Source organism: Quercus suber, unplaced genomic scaffold (genome assembly GCF_002906115.3).
Source record: "Quercus suber isolate HL8 unplaced genomic scaffold, Cork oak 2.0 scaffold_9, whole genome shotgun sequence".
Lineage (NCBI taxonomy): Eukaryota > Viridiplantae > Streptophyta > Magnoliopsida > Fagales > Fagaceae > Quercus > Quercus suber.
In genome coordinates this window covers 1,650,543-1,669,411 of record NW_027069475.1, presented here as the reverse complement: position 1 = coordinate 1,669,411, position 18,869 = coordinate 1,650,543, and the positions used below count along the sequence as shown (strand labels likewise).

At 36.5% G+C, this 18,869-nt stretch overlaps 1 protein-coding gene and 1 long non-coding RNA gene across 3 annotated transcripts; both read right to left on the bottom strand.

The window, feature by feature from the left end:
• Positions 1–1,198: 1,198 nt before the first annotated feature.
• Positions 1,199–3,880, bottom strand: LOC136068932 (uncharacterized). Its single transcript, XR_010630229.1, has 2 exons — positions 3,438–3,880; positions 1,199–3,055 (listed from the first exon to the last, which is right to left on the bottom strand). It is a non-coding gene; the product is annotated as an uncharacterized LOC136068932 (long non-coding RNA).
• Positions 3,881–15,173: 11,293 nt separating this feature from the next.
• LOC112039505 (putative WEB family protein At1g65010, chloroplastic) lies at positions 15,174–17,952 on the bottom strand. 2 transcript variants are annotated; one of them, XM_024072379.2, is made up of 3 exons: positions 17,848–17,952; positions 17,484–17,661; positions 15,174–17,259 (listed from the first exon to the last, which is right to left on the bottom strand). In XM_024072379.2, the coding sequence occupies exon 3, from the start codon at positions 17,234–17,236 to the stop codon at positions 15,377–15,379; it is 1,860 nt and encodes a 619-aa protein (XP_023928147.1). In that variant the 5' UTR covers positions 17,237–17,259; positions 17,484–17,661; positions 17,848–17,952; the 3' UTR covers positions 15,174–15,376. The 2 variants fall into 2 exon arrangements, with proteins under 2 accessions (XP_023928147.1, XP_023928148.1); XM_024072380.2 differs by having other exon boundaries at positions 15,174–17,254.
• Between the last annotated feature and the right edge of the window lie 917 nt (positions 17,953–18,869).

Below are 18,869 nucleotides of genomic sequence, written 5' to 3'. Positions count from 1 at the left end.
AAATATAAAAATAAATGTATTGTATTGTAAAAATGTCGTGATATTTTGTTGTTATCATAATATTTTCCTCAACTATTGAGATGTAAGTTTTCCATCGGCGGTTGAAAATAGAGGTTTAAGTACATGATTTTATTCTCCTTCAAATAAAAATTCTTTCTTAATTTTTTTTTTCGCTCAAAAGAACAGCACGTGTTTTGCCCGTGCCACCCAAACTAGCGTAGAATAAATAGATAAGCGCTAGTTACTTAACTTCTTTTGGTCAAATGTGTTTATTGAGTTTAACTTGTAATTTTCTTTCTTCTTCTTTTACTTTACCGTGCAAATACCCATATTGACTGAAAGTCTTCACCAGTCAGTCAGTCACCACTTCAATGAGATTATAGTAGCATCATTTTGGTGCCCATCCTCTCCTTTTTTTATTCTTTTTGGTCAATGTCGCTGACCCGCCATTGGTATTGGATTGGCATCGAAGAGGTGTGGTTTTCAATGAATGGTTTTTAATTTGTTGTGATTTGGTGAGAAATGAGAACTCTTTGATTGGATCTGTTGGATAGTTTGGCTTTGCTTTGATTTGGAGTTTTGGACATAGTTAAAACTTGAAACGTTTCTTTTCTGTTAAATTTCTGGGGTTTGGTGAGAAATTCAAATTGGTTTCGAAAAGTTTTGGAAGACTAGGCTCTCTAGACTGTTTAGAGGCTGTTTGGATAGCCTGTTTTCATAATTCAATTCTAAAAAATTGTGAAACCCATGATAAAAAGTCTGTTTGGCTGCACAATTTCTCTATTTCCATAACTCTGTTTTTAACACTTAATTATCTGATTTTTGAGTTATGAGTTGTAGAAACTGAAAACCCATTTGGGCTAATTAGTGATGTTAATACGTCCATACTGAATGTAAACCATTTTATCACTTATCAGGAATGCAGTAATGTAATTTAATCAACAAATGGTGCCCCATAACTTCACAAGACAGGAAAGCAGAGGATTTCTAAGCCTGCTGAAGCATCAAAAGTACTTGTAAAGAGCATGGCACTAATCCACGACAACAGAACTGGTCCTAAGCCATTTAAATTTAGCCATTAATTTCGACAGATTATTCTGGAAAATTATTAGTGATCAGTATTACACTCATAACAATCACAACAAAGGCATTAGAAATTTGTCTACTAAAGGCAATCATTTGACTCTACAGTTTCAAATTTCAGCAGTAAAAAGAACTCTAAACCCAAATTTCGCATTTGACCTTTATTTCCCTTAATTTGTTCACAAAGTAATATTTTCCTCTCTGGTTATTAACTGAGGGAAAGTAGGCATGCTACTAAAGATACAAACTTCCCCATTGCTAGATCTTAGTCTACTTCAAAGCGTTTAACTACTCCCCGATGGAAGAAATTAGGGATTACAGAGAAGTAAAATTGCAAAACTACCTCAAAATATGCTTGAGTCCATCCTTGACATGTATGCATGTACTTTCTCACGGTCAAAGAAAAAGAGAACAAAGAATTAATATTTTTTTAATGGTTAGAAAAGTCCAGTGATCAAATACTTGCTTTTGTAGTATGGTAAAAAAAATCACAAATCATTAAATTAAACAATTAAAAATAATATTATTACTTTTTGTCATCTATCTTTTTTTAATACATTCAAAAAAAAAAATTGAAGGCTTAATATATTCAAATTTAGAATAGGTAATTTCATCACAAACATGTATTTTTCCATTATTAAATAAGTGCACTGAAATGGATGGAAATAGACTAAATGGACTAAAAATAGATTGACTGGGACTGAATTGGTCCGAACTAGACCTCAATAGACTGAAATAGACTAAACTGGACTGAATAGACCAATTTGGACCGAAATCAATAATTAAAAAATGGTGACATGCCCGGTAATTTGGCTCAACAAGAACATAGTGAAGCTAGCATAGGTAAGCATGATAATTTCAAACAACTGAATTGGAAAAGACAGATTACATGATAACAGACAGCTGTTAAGGGATAGATAATGAAATCGGTCCCTCAAAGAATGCTATAACCAATGAATGGCAGTGTTTACTGTAGTAAACTGGTCCAAACTGGTAAATAGGTAATTTCAATTTTAAACCTTTTGAACACAGGAACCTCACATACTTTTTTGAGTCTGTAAAAGATGAAAAAGAACCACCTATGAAATGTGAATAAAGCTATTAATTTATGATGGGAAACTCATTACTAGTCAGACCCAGTTACAAAGTGAGAAAAACCATATGAATTACTTTGAGCACCTACCCATTGTTCTAGAATATAAGGTCAAATCAACTAATTAAAAGTTAAAACCTCTAGTGTCTGCTATCTTTAGTCAATCAAGATAGAATCATCATCTATATCAAAATAAAAACTCTAGTTCAACTCTTGCATAATTGCTATATTAATCTCCGGCATCGTTTCTCAAAATGGTTTTCCTTTAAGAAAGGCATAATTTATCCCAAAGAAAAACACCAATAACAGAACCAGGCTAGATAGTGAATCCCAAATTGCACACTGCCTAGAAAATACCTTAAAAGAATGCCTATTAAACAGGGAACAACATAAAAAAGAATCCAACATCTCATACTGATAACAACATGATGAAACTTACAAAGGCATTAAACCGATTCCAACACACATGAAAATGCACTCACCTACTTCTAATTTAATTTGTACTATGCCAAAATACATTATTGGTCCCTAAGTTATAGTCCATGAATGATTTTAGTCCTCGTAGTTTAAAGTGATCATTTTGTGATTTCTTTTAGTTCCTAACATACTTAAAGTGATCACTTGTAGTCCCTAATGTGTCTAACAAAGTGATGGTATGCCCATTTAAATTTTGGTCACATCGTCTAACGGCCTAAATGTGTTCAATTTCAGGCACTAAACATATTTTCAAACATGACATACATACAAAAACATCAAAAAAATCCACACTAGCACACATAAATGCTTAAAACCAATACTACAATCAATAATGAAAACTACTGAGTTCAACTTACCATCATTCCGAGACCTTTTTGACCCGAAAGGACCCCGGTTATCAACCTATGCAAGATTCACAATATCAGATACCATAACACAGTTAAGAAAAAAAAAAGCAATAAATATTAAGTACATAGCAGCCAAAAAGAAAAATACCCATCTGAGTAAGAGGGAGATATTGAAGATTAAAAGGAGAATTTAAGCAAACCCTTTTGCATACTTCAATGCATTGAAGCAAACTAGCAATGGGTAAGCACAATAATATCATATAAACAAAAAAAAAAAACAAAACAAAACCAAAAAAACAGAGGCTTTATTATTTTCTCACCAACCAAACAACAAGGAAAAACAGAGGCAAACAAAGTTCAAGCTAAAACCTAACATTTTTTTCAAAATCCAAATGCGAAACACACAAATCAGATAAATAAACAAGGTGAGAGAGTACAGAAAGGGATGAGGTAGCATCGTCTTGGGTCGGAGGAGACCGTCTGTGACAAAATCAGGAAATGAGTCACATTTATTTATGCTCGTCAACACTGCTGGGTCACGACGGAGGAGATCGTGCCGCCGTACACATCGAAGAGATGGGTGTTGTTCACTGGTGACAGTCCTGACGTGGTAATGGAGGTTAAGAAATTTTTATGGGTTTGGGTTTGTGCTTTGGGAGAGTGACAGGGCTGAAGGGGGAAGGGGAAATGAGAAAAGAGAAGGCTAATGGGGATGAAAACAAAGCCGCGGGTAATAAAACAGAAGCATCTAACCAAGTGACAGAGCTGGGGCCCACAAATAGTGTGAAAAATGTTGAGTGATGGCATTTGAGTGATAGGGCCAAACGGATGTTATATTTTAGAGTGATGGGTGATGAGTGATGAGTGATGAGTGATGAGTTATGAGTGATGAGTGATGAAAATTGAGTGACGGAAATGGAGTGATGAAAAAAGTGGTGCCAAACAGCCTCTTAGTGTTTGAGTAGAATAACCAACATTTGTAAATTGTAATTTTACCATAAATAAAAAGTCACATCAATGAGTGTATATATATATATATATATGATTCTTTTTGGACAGCACATGCTGACAATCTTGCTGACCTACAATAAATAGTTAAAAAGTCAATTTTACTGTTTACTATTCACTGTTTAAATAGTGTTTTATTTTGCCTATAAAGGGGATGTCCCTTTCGGGTTGGATCATCACAAAATTTTCCTAGTTTTCAAATTTTATATATATATATATATATATGGTTGAGTTCAAGTTATACCTGGTATAATTCTAAATAACGTTACACCACTCAATATTTTTTAATTTGATGTGAATTTTGACAAATCCACTGTTAAATTGCATTATCTTCGTATATTCTCCATGCTTGAAAATTTTCATGGTGATAAAAAATTAATAGCCATGTCATTAATCAATTATTTAAATTCAAAATTTTTTAATTTAAAATAATGTATAAAAAATGAATTTATGGATTAAATAGTAAATAACATCCAATTGACATGAAAATTGGCAAAAATGTTAAAAACATATAAAACATATAATTCAACGGTGAAATGTTCAAAATATGAACTCTATAACAAGTTATTAGGTGGTATAACATTAGTTAGAGTTACACCAACTTAAACCCAAACCATATATATATATATATATATATATATTTTTTTTTTCAACCTATGACTTTTGGTGTATTAGAGTTACACCAACTTAAACCCAAACCATATATATATATATATATATATTTTTTTTTTTTTCAACCTATGACTTTTGGTGTATCATCAAACCAAAACACTAACTAATTTTTTATATTTACTTGGATACTCCTTGTCTGGTGTATCAGCACTGGCATTGGCATCCAATCCTGTTTTTCATGCCAGAACAAAACATGTTGAGGTGGATTACCATTTCATCAAAGAAAAGGTCATCAACAAGGATTTGGTTGTTCATTTCATTCCCACTAATGACCAGATAGCTGATAAAGCCAGGTGAAGATAGTCAAGCTGTTGCAAGTTGTAAGGTTGAAATTTATCAACCATCTTGTTGGCTTTATTCCGTGATATTTTGCTTGTAATTTAAGCACTTAGTAACCCTATTTTTAGGTGGGATTATTGTAAGGGTAGTGTGTGAGAAGTTGTGAAGAAAAACTCAAGTATGTGCAAAGAAGCAGAGCTTCGCAGCTAGGACTCGCGGGTGGCTCGTGGCTGCAAGTCGCCAACTTCAGGCACGTGAGATGCACGTAGGGAAGCTGAAGGGTCGCACCAACTATCGCACTATAGGACAAAAGTCCCAGGCTGGCCAGGCCGTTACGTCGCGACTTGATTTCGCTACTTGGACAAGCCGCGAGACCAAGCCGTCAATTTACCCTGTTTGGCAAAAATCCGTCTCTTTGTATTCTCATCTCACCTCACTATATATAGACCCTTATACCCACGAAATGTAGAAAGCTTCCAGAGAGAATTTTGTGAGAGAAAACCCTAGAGAAAAACAAGATTGTCTCATCCCCAATCTTCATCTAAGAAACTCTACAAATTCCTCTACTCTCTTTCTCTCCATTGTCATACCCTTGAGAGGTCTTTTACCAAATCCTTATCTCACCACACCCACGTCTGTGAGAAGGTTCATTTGGTGCTGAGGGAAGCAGTTTGGAAGGAACCAATATATATTGGTTGATGCTATGGTCAAGTAGCGGAATCCAGTAAGCTAGAAAAGAAAAAGGTTCGGCGCAATCTCGTTGGAGCAAGAAGCTTGGAGGGCTTAGGTATCTGGGTAGATTAGGCTTGGAGGGTCTATTGCTGTTCATGTATCCCAACTACATTTTCTTGTGGATTATTGACCGCTTGGAGGGCGGAGGAGAGGTTTTACACTACTTCGGTTTCCTCTTCGATAACATATCATGTGTTGTCCGTGTGTTTGCATTATTCTTCCCTTTATCTTTGCCTTATATTTACTGCTGTGGATGTGTTTATATTTGGCTTAGATTGTCTATCAATTCTGTTATTGGCTTATTATCATGTTTCACACATTAATTGTTTGATATAAAACTTGAATTGGTATTTTTATAATTTGGGGTCTAAACGTTCAAGGGTGTTTCATACCCATATTGAACTTTCATTTGGTATCAGAGCGGGTACACTTGGTGTGGTTTTAATACCTAAGTGTGATCCTTAACCCCTTGTTGAGATGGATAGGTCTCAATCTCTCACTGTTCCACCATTTTTTTATGGTAATAATTATGCATTTTAGAAAGTTCGAATGAGAGCATTTTTATGCTCTATAGATGCTACCGTTTGGGATGCGGTTGAGATTGGTTGGACCAAGCCAACGAATCCTAAGTCCACTTGGGATAAGGCAGCTCTCGCAGCAGCCAATGCTAATAGTAAAGCGCTAAATGTTATTTTTTGTGGTGTGTCTCCAGATGAATTCCACAGGATCTCTCATATGATGGTAGCCAAGGAAGCTTGGGAGATTTTGAAGATGACATATGAAGGTACAAAGAAAGTTAAGGACACAAAGCTTCAGATGCTTACCACCAAATTTGAAGAGCTCAAGATGGGGGATGATGAACCATTTGATTCATTCTATGGGAAGCTCAATGAAACTGTAATTGCTAAATTCAATCTTGGGGAGAAGGTTGAAGATAATAAGGTGGTGAGAAAAATTTTGAGGTCCTTACTGGAGAGCTTTCGGGCAAAAGTCACAGCTATAGAGGAAAGCAAGGATTTGGATGAAATTAAGATCCAAGAGCTCATTGGGTCACTTCAAACGTATGAGCTTGGACTACCTTCCCACAAGACGAGTAAATTGCTTGCTCTTAAGACCATCACCAAAAGAATGGATAATCCTTCCGAAGAAGATGGAGTAAATAAAGATGTAGCATATCTTGTAAAAAACTTCCGAAAATTCTTGAAATTCAAGAATGGTGGAAAATTTGGTGACAAAGGAAATTTTCAGAGTTCCGGGAGGGAGAAGAAAGAATTCCGAAGGAAGGATGATAGAGATTCCCAATCATCTCAAGGAATCACTTGCTTTGAGTGTAATGGACATGGACACTTCAAAAAGGAATGTCCCAAATATTTGAAGTCCAAAGGAAAGGTCTATGCCACTACTCTGAGTGACTCGGATTCATCAAACTCTGACTCGGAAGAAAGCTGTGACGGAGAAGGAAATTACTCCGCATTCATGACCATTGCTCATGTGGAGACCTCAAAGGATTTAGATATTCTTGTGAAGGAGCTTGGTAAGCATTCTGATTTGGAGTCTATTGGAATAGTCGAGGAGTCTGAAGATGAGGAAGTTGGAGAAGCAGTGGGATTGCAAGAGACTTACAACTCACTCCTTGAGAAGACCGGTGAATATGCTAAGGTGGCTAATACAGCCATTAAGAAGATGAAGAGGGCTGAGGAAGATTACAAAAGTCTCTTGGTACGATACAAGAAGGCAAAATGTGAGATTGAAGCACTTAATGGTGAGCTATCAGAAGCTTACACAAAAGTGAGATTCCTTGAGTTAGATGATGTTATTTCATCTCAAAAACATGCCTTAGACAAATCTGGATTGGGATACACCGGAAGATGTAGCTCATCAACAAATGTCACCAAAGAAGTGAAGTTTGTAAAGGTTAAGGAGACGACTATGGACAGGTCCAGTCTTGAGAAAATTAAAGTTGAGAAGAAGAAGAATGTGGCTGATCAACGGGTATTACATAAGTCCAGTAATCAATCAGAATCCAAATATGGAGCTAGAGGAAGATCACTCCCAAGACAGCAGCAGGGTCCTAGAACGGAGTATGTGTGTCATTATTGCGGATTGCAAGGACATACCAGACCCAAATGTCAAAAGCTGAGAGCAGACACCAATGCAAGTGCACCTCGGTCACGAGGAAGAAGAAATGATATGAGGACTTGGGGTGGTGAGCAACCAAGAAGCCAAAAACGTGATCCAGGAATGATGGACGTGATGAAGATGATAAGTGCATTCACAAATTGCTTGGAAAGCTTCACACGAAGGTTTGACAGCCCTAACTCTCGTACCCGATCCGTCAAGGATATCACCCCAAACGCACGTGACGTGTGGGTGACAAAGGGTACTCATGCATAAGCATTACAACGTGTCCATGCATCAATACTTCCCATGTTTGTGTATATGCTTGGTTGTATGCTTATTTCTAGTTTTTAGATTTTTTTGTGTTTGTCTTTGGTTCAAATGTTTTACATTGTTCTTTATGTTATGTTTTTTATCAATCTTTTACTGTTTTTGTGTCAAAAATCCAAAAACACATAAAAAAAAAATAGAAAATCCAAAAAGTTTGATCACTTTGTTAAGTTTTTATTTCAAAGCATGTTTTGCCTTGTACCTTTGTACTTATGGTATTGTGCATTTAACGAGCTTAACTTGTCTCTCATGCACTCATATCATTGTGGAAGAAATTCTAAAATCTATGTGACTGTTGTAAATAGATCTTCAACCTTGTCATGAATGACTAGTGAATGGTTTTGTTGATCTTGAGACTTACATAGACTCATGCCTATATATCTTCCCACCTTTTATTTTTTGCTTAAAAGAGCTCTCTAAATGTAAATCTCAAAATGAAAAGAGATATAGAGCTGCAAAAGCCTGTCGCACAAACTAGTATTCGACTAGGAAAAAGGGAAAGCGACCAAAATAAAAAGTATGAATGATGCCCTAAAAGCCAAAGGCTAACTCATCAATTGAAATATCAAAAATTTCAGGCATCTATCTCTCAATGAGATTTTCTTTGCTCAAAAATTGCAAATGATATGTTGAATATGGAGCCAAATTTAAAGTTTCAAAGAATTGTTATCATGTACTTGTGGGAGGTCATATATGCATGTTTTTATAATTGAGATAGATCACATTATTTAGTGCTAGTTGTGTATGCCTTGATTGAATTGATCATTGAAGCTTCACATTGGACTAAGGACTATCTCATTTTTGATATCCACACACAACACACAAGTCTATGTTCAATGAATGTCATATTCATTTGTGTGATTGTACTTGATTAAATGTGTTTTCACATGCTCAATCTTTGTCGGTCAAACACAAAAGATTTTTGAGTGTTTTGATTTGTTTTTGGAAAGTACTTTGTTTTTACAAAAAAATGTCAAAAATTTCAAAAACAGTGTTGCCCTGTTTTGGCGACTAAGTCGCTGGTTGGCCCAGTCGCATGTCCCAGTCACGAGATCACTCAGAGATTTTTCGCGGCTAACTGGCGAGTAAATGCTCTAATCACGAAAAAGACTTAGAATTTTTTTTCCAAAATTTGAGTTTTCTTGTTTTCGTGGGTCAGTATGGCGACTAGTTTGCGGGTGGAAGATCCAGTCGCGAGAGGTACTCAGAGAATTTCGCGGCTCATATCGCGACTATATCGCAGGTAGACCTTCCAGTCGCGAAAAACACTTAGAGAAATTTCTCAAGTTTCTTCTCTTCACAGTGTTTCGCGGCTTAACCTGGCGACTTACTGGCGACTTGATCCAGTCGTGAAAAACGCGTGTTTTGCGTTTTAAGGACAAATTTTAAAACTGTTTTTCAGTTTTTCCCTCGAAGTTCAGTTTCTGTTCATCTTCTCCTCAAAATTTCTTTCTCAACACTCCGTGGTTCTTTGAAAAAGATCTCATTTTCTGCATCATGTCTTCATCAAACATCAAGAATAAGGTATGGGTTTTCTTTCCCTCATTTCATTTTTACTATGTTGACCATTACCTTCTTGTTTTGAACATTGCACATGTGTTATGCGATATACTGTGTTCAAAAATGGGTTCGCCTAATGTGGTGAATATGTTTGTTTGAGGTTATTGTCTTTGGTTGCTGAGTTTATTTTGCATCTTGTCTATGCTTCAGTATGCTTGTCTCTTGTCTGAACATTATTCATTTGATAGTGTTTCTCTTTTCTCATTAGACATATGGGTTTGGGGTTTATGTGGTGCTTTCGGTGTGTGGCCTTGGGTCATTTGTCTATGGTTCTGTAGTCTTTAGAGAGTTTGTGCTCCTTGGGATGTTTTTGTGCTTCAGTGTGGTGTATGTATCATTTTAACCATTTGTTCTCTTAATGTTAATCTGATTCTTGTGTTTGTGATTAAGTGAAATTTTTCCCCACATTCTTAACTGAATCTAATCAAGTTGATGTTGGTTCACTGTGGTATTGCATCTGGTACTTTGTTGTGTGTTTGCTCTCTTACAGATGTCTCGTCAATCCTCTAAAGGAAAAGAGATTATGACAGAAGATGACACATTACCTGTTGCAAAAAGAACACGGTCTTCCTCACAGTCATCTACTGAAATCAATATTGAGTTGTTCAGAACTCCTCAACACCTAGATGCTTACTCAAGCATTTTTGACCGGGGAACTCCTATAGTGGAACGGGAGGTCAGATTTGACACTTTGGACACCACTTTTGTCCCTCGAATCTTCGAGGCAAAAGACTGGGCAACATTATTTGGAAATTTTGTTGATCCATTGATTGAACTAGTGAAGGAGTGTTTTGCTAACACAGTTGATCTTGAGACTGAACTATATTGTCTGGTAAGAGGAACAGAGTTAATCATTAGTCTAGACACCATAGCTGAACTTCTCAAAATCACACGACCTGCGGTTGCCGATCTAACTCCGTATGATGATCGTATTCCAGTGATGCAGGACATTCTCCAAGTTCTTGGTCCTGACCATGACATTTCCAGTGCCGGCACATCCATCAGTACTACCAAGTTTTCACCTAATTTGACAACATTGAAGCTGATTATGTTTTCAAACCTCTATCCATTGACCAACACGGTGTATATAAACCTTGGAAGGGCACAATTTCTATGTGATCTCATCACAGGCACCACCATTGACATCTATGCTCATATTTATCACATCATAAGAAAGACAGCAACCCGAACAGTAGCACGAGGGTGCCTTCCATTCTGTAGTCTTATTATGAAGTTCTTCTAAGTGAAGGTGTTACTCCTCCCTCAGTTAGGAACATGATTGCTCGTCCTCAACCAATCTCTATGTTCACTCTACAAGCCAGCAGGAGTCATTCATCCAAAACCCCAAAGAGTGCACATCTATTTTCTGCTACTTCTTCTACTCCTGAGCCAGATTCACCTGTCCATGCCATCCATGCTTCACAGCAACCAAGCACTACACAACCACAGTCTGCTCCTTAGCCTGACAAGTTGAAAATGTTCTTTGATAACCTCCACAAACATCTTACGGAAGTGGAGAAGACCCTCAGAGATGGCCAGAGAAAGCAGTCGGAGAGATTGGCCGCTATGCAGGACCAAATTGATGTCTTGGAAGCTCCAGTTGATGGCATTTTCACAAAATTGCAGCATTGACCCTTTGGCCATTCGTGTCAAAAAGGGGGAGAACTTTTAGGGCAACTCTTGAGGGGGAGTGCTCGTTTTGAGGGGGAGATTTCTTCATCATTTCTTTTTCATTTGATTTTCTGTATATAAAACTTTGATAACTCAAAATACTGTGGTGGTAGTTGTTTATTTTAGCATTTATATAGTATGATGTTTTTCAGCTTCAACACTTTATGTTGTTGTTTTGTACCCATGTTGCTTCTGTAAGCTTTAAGGGTTTGTTCTTTTGCACAGTCTTCATGCAGCCTTTGTGCTTTGTTTAATCAGTACTTCCAACTAAATGTCTAGCATTTTCCTCTAAGTACTGTCACTCTTGTGCCCTTGTAGGATTTTTTCTAGATGCGCATATTTCATGTACTGTGCATTGGTTAAGTGTTAGTCATTCACGCAATTTACCTTGTGTTTATTGTCTTGAATGTCCGGATGTTCATTCCAAGTGTGAATGAGCATTGTGATAACTTGGCTATAGTGATTACCTGTTTTGGTCTTACCATGGTTTACTACTTTATTCCATTGTGCATGATCGCATTGTGCTTGCTCCATATGCATTACAAGTTTCTGTATACAATGAACTTATTGTGTTGTTATGTTTCAGGAGTTATTTGTTCTTATGGTTCTAAAGCTTCGCAGGTTCTAGAGTTAGGTGTGAGTGAGTTTTCCAACTGTTCCCAACTCACGCGTTAAGTCTAGAGTTTGTTTTAGGGTTTGTCACGGAATAGCCAAAGGGGGAGATTGTAAGGTTGAAATTTATCAACCATCTTGTTGGTTTTATTCCGTGTCAATTTGCTTGTAATTTAAGCACTTAGTAACCCTGTTTTTAGGTGGGATTATTGTAAGGGTAGTGTGTGAGAAGTTGTGAAGAAAAGCTCAAGTATGTGCAAAGAAGCAGAGTTTCGCGGCTAGGACTCGCAGGTGGCTCGAGGCTGCAAGTTGCCAACTTCAGGCACGTGAGATGCACGCAGGGAAGCTGAAGGGTCGCACCAGCTGTCGCACTACAGGACAAAAGTCCCAGGCTAGCCAGACCGTTACGTCGCGACTTGATTTCATGACTTGGACAAGCCGCGAGACCAAGCTGCCAATTACCCTGTTTGGTAAAAATCTGTCTCTTCGTATTCTCATCTCACCTCACTCTATATAGACCCTTATACCCACGAAATGTAGAGAGCTTCCAGAGAGAATTTTGTGAGAGAAAACCCTAGAGAAAAACAAGATTGCCTCATTCCCAATCTTCATCTAAGAAACTCTACAAATTCCTCTACTCTCTTTCTCTCTATTGTCATACCCTTGAGAGGTTTTTTACCAAATCCTTATCTCACCACACCCACGTCTGTGAGAAGGTTCATTTGGTGCTAAGGAAAGCAGTTTGGAAGGAACCAATATACATTGGTTGATGCTATGGTCAAGTAGCGGAATCCGGTAAGCTAGAAAAGAAAAAGGTTCAGCGCAACCTCGTTGGAGCAAGAAGCTTGGAGGGCTTAGGTACCTGGGTAGATTAGGCTTGGAGGGTCTATTGCTGTTCATGTATTCTAACTACATTTTCTAGTGGATTATTGACCGCTTGGAGGGCGGCGGAGAGGTTTTACACCGAGAACTTCGGTTTCCTCTTCGATAACACATTGTGTGTTGTTCGTGTGTTTGCATCGTTCTTCCCTTTATCTTTGCCTTATATTTACTGCTGTGGATGTGTTTATATTTGGCTTAGATTGTCTATCAATTTTGTTATTGGCTTATTATCATGTTCTGCACATTAATTATTTGATATAAAGCTTGAATTGGTATTTTTATAATTTTGGGTCTAAACGTTTAAGGGTATTTCATACCTATATTGAACTTTCACAAGTGAAGAAAAGAAATCGACATGTAGCATTGTAAAGAAAAGATCTAAGACTACTACTAAAATGTGTTTAGTTTAGGATAACAGTATAGTGACAAAATCTGTTATAAGGCATTACACTGTGTTATCACTGTGTTGGTCAGGGTAAGAGTTTCTTACGTGGTTAGATTAGGCGCCAAAGCTCTACTGTCATCTACATAAACGTTGTATCTTCCTCATTGATATTTATCCAAGATAGAAATTCAGTTAAAGAATTAATGCTTCTAGAATTCTCTCTAAGAATTACTTTGTTTTTTGCTTGCGTTCATTGTTTTTGCTTTGCATAATGCACTTGGTGAAAAATTAAATATTATTCGCTCACTTAAAGGATTTTTTTTTTATTCAAAATTTTTGAATGGTAACGAGAAAAAAATGAATCATAAAGAAAGGGCATAATCAGTCATTCAGCTAGATTAATCATCGTTTTTTTTTTTTTTTTTGAGATAAATCAGCTAGATTGATCAAACTGCATGTGGTACTCCTGTTCCAACCAAAATAATATTGTAGACTTTTCTTTTTCTTTTTTTAGTTGCATTGAGTCAGTGACAAGCAAAAATAGAAGGCCTAGTGGGTTTAAGTTAGCTCAACTGAAAAAATCGCTGATAGTTAAATATGAGATCTGAAGTTCAATAATGAAAAATTATAAGCAGGAGTAAACAAAGTAAGTTGAAATTCTTAAAAAATAAAAATAAAAATAAAAAATTAGAAGACCCAATATCGCAAGCTACAGCCCAAATAAGTGAAATAACCCTTTTTTTTTTCTTTTTTTTTCCTCTCTTACGTCTATGTGTTTCTAATCCAGTTGGAAAGCTGATTGAGGAATTTGGGGGGTGTGGTCTGGACTCTGGAGTGTGGGTTTTTTCATTATTCATCTTTGGACTCGTGAGAAAGACTGCGAGTGGGCTAGGAGAGTGTTTCAATATACCCATAAGTGATACACGTACAAGTCAAGCACATTGTGAAACTATTGCTTAATTCGACTCTCATGCGGAGCCTATAAGTTTAATTTTCGGCCCAAGTACATCAATCTTAAATTTTTGTCCATTACGGTTAATGCCCACTAACTAAATCCCTCTCATTTTGGAGAGGTACTACGTTCATAATATTTTCACAACAAATCATAAGTAGTTAGTTGTTGTTGATTTTAATTTTAAACTACTACTGAAATTACTTTTCTGCCACACCAATAACAACTTGCCAAAAATAGCGTTCTTTTAAACATTTATAAAAGTAAAAGGAAACATTAACTAAAGTCTTTACCTACCAAAAACGATAGCATTTACTCCGCCACTAAAAATAGACAATATCATTACACACTTCTCTATTATACACAAAATATACACATTTCGGTTTTTTAACTGAAATCGTGACTTCAAATCACAATTTCAGTTCAAAAAATAATTTATGTGTAGGTATGTGTAAGAGACATTTTCCAAACGAGTTTCCCCGTGTTTGGCAGCATGAGTATAACTCTCCCACTCTCTTCCTGATCACATCGCTCTATACTTACCTCTTTGTGAAATGTTAAAGCAAATTGTAGTTGTTAATTGATTTTGAGTTAGCCCCTTCCAAGACACGCAGCCTAGACTTCACGACCAACCACTGTTGGCATGAGTAGCAAGCTCGTCTCTCTATATGACCCATGGCAAAGATTTGAAAACAACCCCGACTCTAATCTCTCAAGACTGATGGAGAGTTGAGAATGTCGTTCTTTATTAAATTTTTGCCTGCTAAGAGGATGCAGTAAAGGGGCAGAATCATCGACAAAAATCTGCCTGCCTAGCCAATCGAATGTGACGAACTATGATTAAAAATCACATTTTGAGAGAACTACAAGAGCATTGAGTTTTGGGTGGCCGTGGAGAATGACTTGGCAAATAATAAATAGAAAAAATGATGCAACATAAAGAAGTTTTTTTTTTTTTGAGGTAGTGCAACATAAAGAAGATGAATTACTAATATTCACTCTCCCAGTATAAATGATGAATGACTGTACATAATTAAAGATGATTGGGGAGCGTGTTCACCTCATAAATTTCCTTTGGCAAGTTTTTTTTTGTATAAATAATCTAGATGACTAATCTACAACAAGAATCAAAACTGAGGTGGTAAGAAAAATTTGTGTACTCCCAAAGTGTCTATTCAATTGATGGTTTCGGTTTGGGGGGAACTTTTTCTTCGTATAAGATCTCCAAATCGCCGTAGTAATGCTTTCTTCTTTCTTGAGTTTCTATCATTGTCAAAATCATCAAAATGGATTGCATCTAGATGATGAAAATCTTCAAAATGTACTTTCTGTCCATCATCTATGGATACAGAAGATGACTTTATCCTGTGATGGGCTGCTAAATCTGGTGAAGTTACAATGTCAAATATTGAGCTCCTAAGTGCCTCATCATTTTCAGGGCCCTCATTCACATCCTTCTGTTTATCGTGAAGTTTCATCTCCTTGAGATTAAAACTAGTTGTTTTGCTTATGTTGCCATCTATACGTTCTTTATCTATTGAATTTTGAGTCCTGAAATTCCTTCCTAGTTCCTTATCTTCTTTCTTTGACTCCTTTCTCGATGATTTATCCTTATCGTCTTTCTTTAACGATGTCTCAGAAAGCACCCGGTTCATTGCTTTGATGTTCCCAAAAGTAGCAGCTTCATTAATCCTAAGGTTCTCAGTCGCTCGAGTAAGGTAATTCAAGGTGTCCTCCTTTTCGGCCAGGCTATCCTTAAGTTGTGAATTTTCAACCTGAGCAATCCCTGCAGCTTCTTTTGCAACATTAGCTTCTTTCAAGGCCTGTTTTAGTATATCACGCAACTTCTGATTTTCTTCCTTTGATGCTGTAACCATGTTCTTGGCTTCTGTAAGAAATTCAAGCAGTCTACTGTTCTCTTCTTGCGCAGCAAACCTCTCCTCTTCAGCTCTTTTGATACATTCAACAAAGCCAGTTTCTTTCCCATTCCATGCCAAGAGTGAATCTTCAGCTTCTAATCTCAACCTCTCTGCAGTATTTTTATATAGATCAGCCTCTTTCCTTGATTCATCTAAAACTTCTTTATGCTTGTCTTCCATGATCTTTAACAGCACCTTCAAATGCTCTGCCTCCACTTTTGTGTACTCTAGCTCTGCTTGTGTTACACTCAGTTTCTCCTTCACCTCGTGAGCTTCTGTTGCCACTTCTTTTAGTACTACTGCCAAATCATCCATTGCCGTCTTGCCATTCTCTTCTGCCTCAGTTGCCAGCATCAATTCATTTTTAAGCAACTCCATTTCCTCCATGAGACTCTTGACCTTTGAGGAAGCAAGCCTCTCACCCTCCTGTGCATGAGCCAAATTTTCGTTTGCTAATAGAACCTCAGAGTTGAGATTCTCCAATGCCTTTTTTAACAAAAGGTTTTCCTCCAAGCAACTTTGGGATGCATTGCTTTGCCCGTATGAACCCTTCAATTTCTCCACCTGCTCACGGAGAGAAGCAATCTCAAGCTTTGACTCTTCAAGCAAAATCTTGTTTTGCTCGATTTGTTCTGTCTGTGCCACCAACGAATCAAATGTTTTTTTTTCCATTTCCTTTCCTTTCTTTATTTCTGCCTCCAATTCCTGAATTTTGATCTTACTTTCGGACAATAAGGCCTTTGTGTTAGCCTCAGAGGTTTTCAGAATACTTAATTCCCCTTTGAACTTATCCGATGAGGCGTCTCTCTCTGCCCGATTGACCTCCAACTGTTTTGCCTTCTCGAGTTCAACTTTCAAAGACTCGAAATTCTTGTCTTTGTTGCTTAATTCTTGACTCACAATCGACAATGAGTCCTTTACTGAATTCAGCTCCATTTGTATAAGTGCCACCTTATTTGTAGACAATGCATCACTAAGCTTCATGTTGGCCTCCTCAGCCACCTTTTTCATCTCTTTCAGCTCATCAAGTGCTTGATCCCTCTCTTTTTCAATGTAATATAATTGCCCCTTCCTCATCTTCAGCCCCTCCTCAAGCTGTCCCAAATGCTGCTGCATCTTGAAACTTCTATAATCCTTTTCTACCAAAAATTAACATAAAATTTACCGATCATGTATGATCAAAATCAAGGTAAATCCTTTTTTTTTTTTTTTGTCTAACAATTCAAATTCATTGTTTATCAAAGAAAATCTTGGAGAAGCGTTCAATAAATCAAAATCCAAAAACTCAATCATCATATTGATACAAAATTCAATAATATCCTACTTTAAATGAGATAGAAATCCAAAATAAAAAAATCAATACCTTAGATATTGGCAAATTCAAGGCCTTCCTGCCGCGGAGACTCGAAGGATTAATTTCCACTCTTATAGGGCTCCCTTGTCAATATTGTGATGCAGGGATGGACTTAGCCTCGCTCCTACACATCCAATAAAGGAACTTTTTTTCCTTTTTTCTTAAGCAAGCACAAAAGACCCCAGATCTAAAAACCAAGAAATGCATGAAATAAGAGATTGAGATATTCAAATAATCAACAAAAGCGTTGAAATTGAATTGAACCCACCAAAGGTAAAAGGACAAAAAAATGAACTAAGCATGAACGGAAAAACTAAGAAAAGGATTACAATATCCTTATAAAAGAAAGCATATGAATTGTCATAGAACATACGAGAGAGAATACAGAGTAGAAGGAAACAAAGCACTAAAGGTTAAGGCTACGTAATGAACTTGGTGGTGGTTGGTTTTTTGTGTATTTATATTTGTTTATTCAAAATATTGAAACCAATAAAAAAAAGTAGACGAGAAAAACTAGAATTTGGAGTGCTTTTTTGGGAGGAATGGATTAAAAGAGAGATGAGTGAATAATGGTTAGGAAGAAAAGTCCGAAGTTGGCGGGTTTTCCATTAATATAATGGAACCAATGGCTCCAAAGTTTAACGTAGCGGCAAAAGTGAAAAAGTAAGAGGTCGTTGGGAGCTTTTGGTGTTTGAATTCGGACATAGAGATAGACATAGACATAGTAGTAGTTTCTTGTTTGGCCAACTTTGGACTAAAACTTCCATATTCTGAACGTTGACACGATTGTGCGAATTCCTACCATTGTTTTGTTTCTCTTTCTAACCGCTGATTGGGTCGGAACTACTAAATAAAGAATAATGTTACGGACACAAAAAATTTGGCAATATTTTTCGCACATTAGTTAAGTTGGCGAGCTTTTATTAGTTTTCACATGTGTGATATAACTTTTTTAACTACTATTAACAATCTTAGATGTCAAATTATTTATTAATTTTTTTCCTTCTAAAATTTTTTAATAAAAAATTGTCCAATACACAAAAATGGATAGAGTGGTAAACTTGGGTTTGGATCACCTTAAGACTAATTTATTAATACACACAAAAATTTTCACAGCTTTTTTTTTTTTTGTGTATGTGGATTCAAATCTTAAATCTCTATTCAATTATAATTACCGATTGAGATCTCATATAGCATTGACAGCTATAAATTGAGAATTTTTTGTGATTTATTGTTTTTCTAGCTTTTACCAAATTTTAAAGAGAATATATTTTACCAATTTCTCCTATAAGCTTTTAAATTTCTTCTTCTTTTGTCGTAGATGAATACACAATTTATTTTCTCCACCCTCTTCCATTTTTTTTTTTAAATTCTTTTTTACCAATATCTCCAATG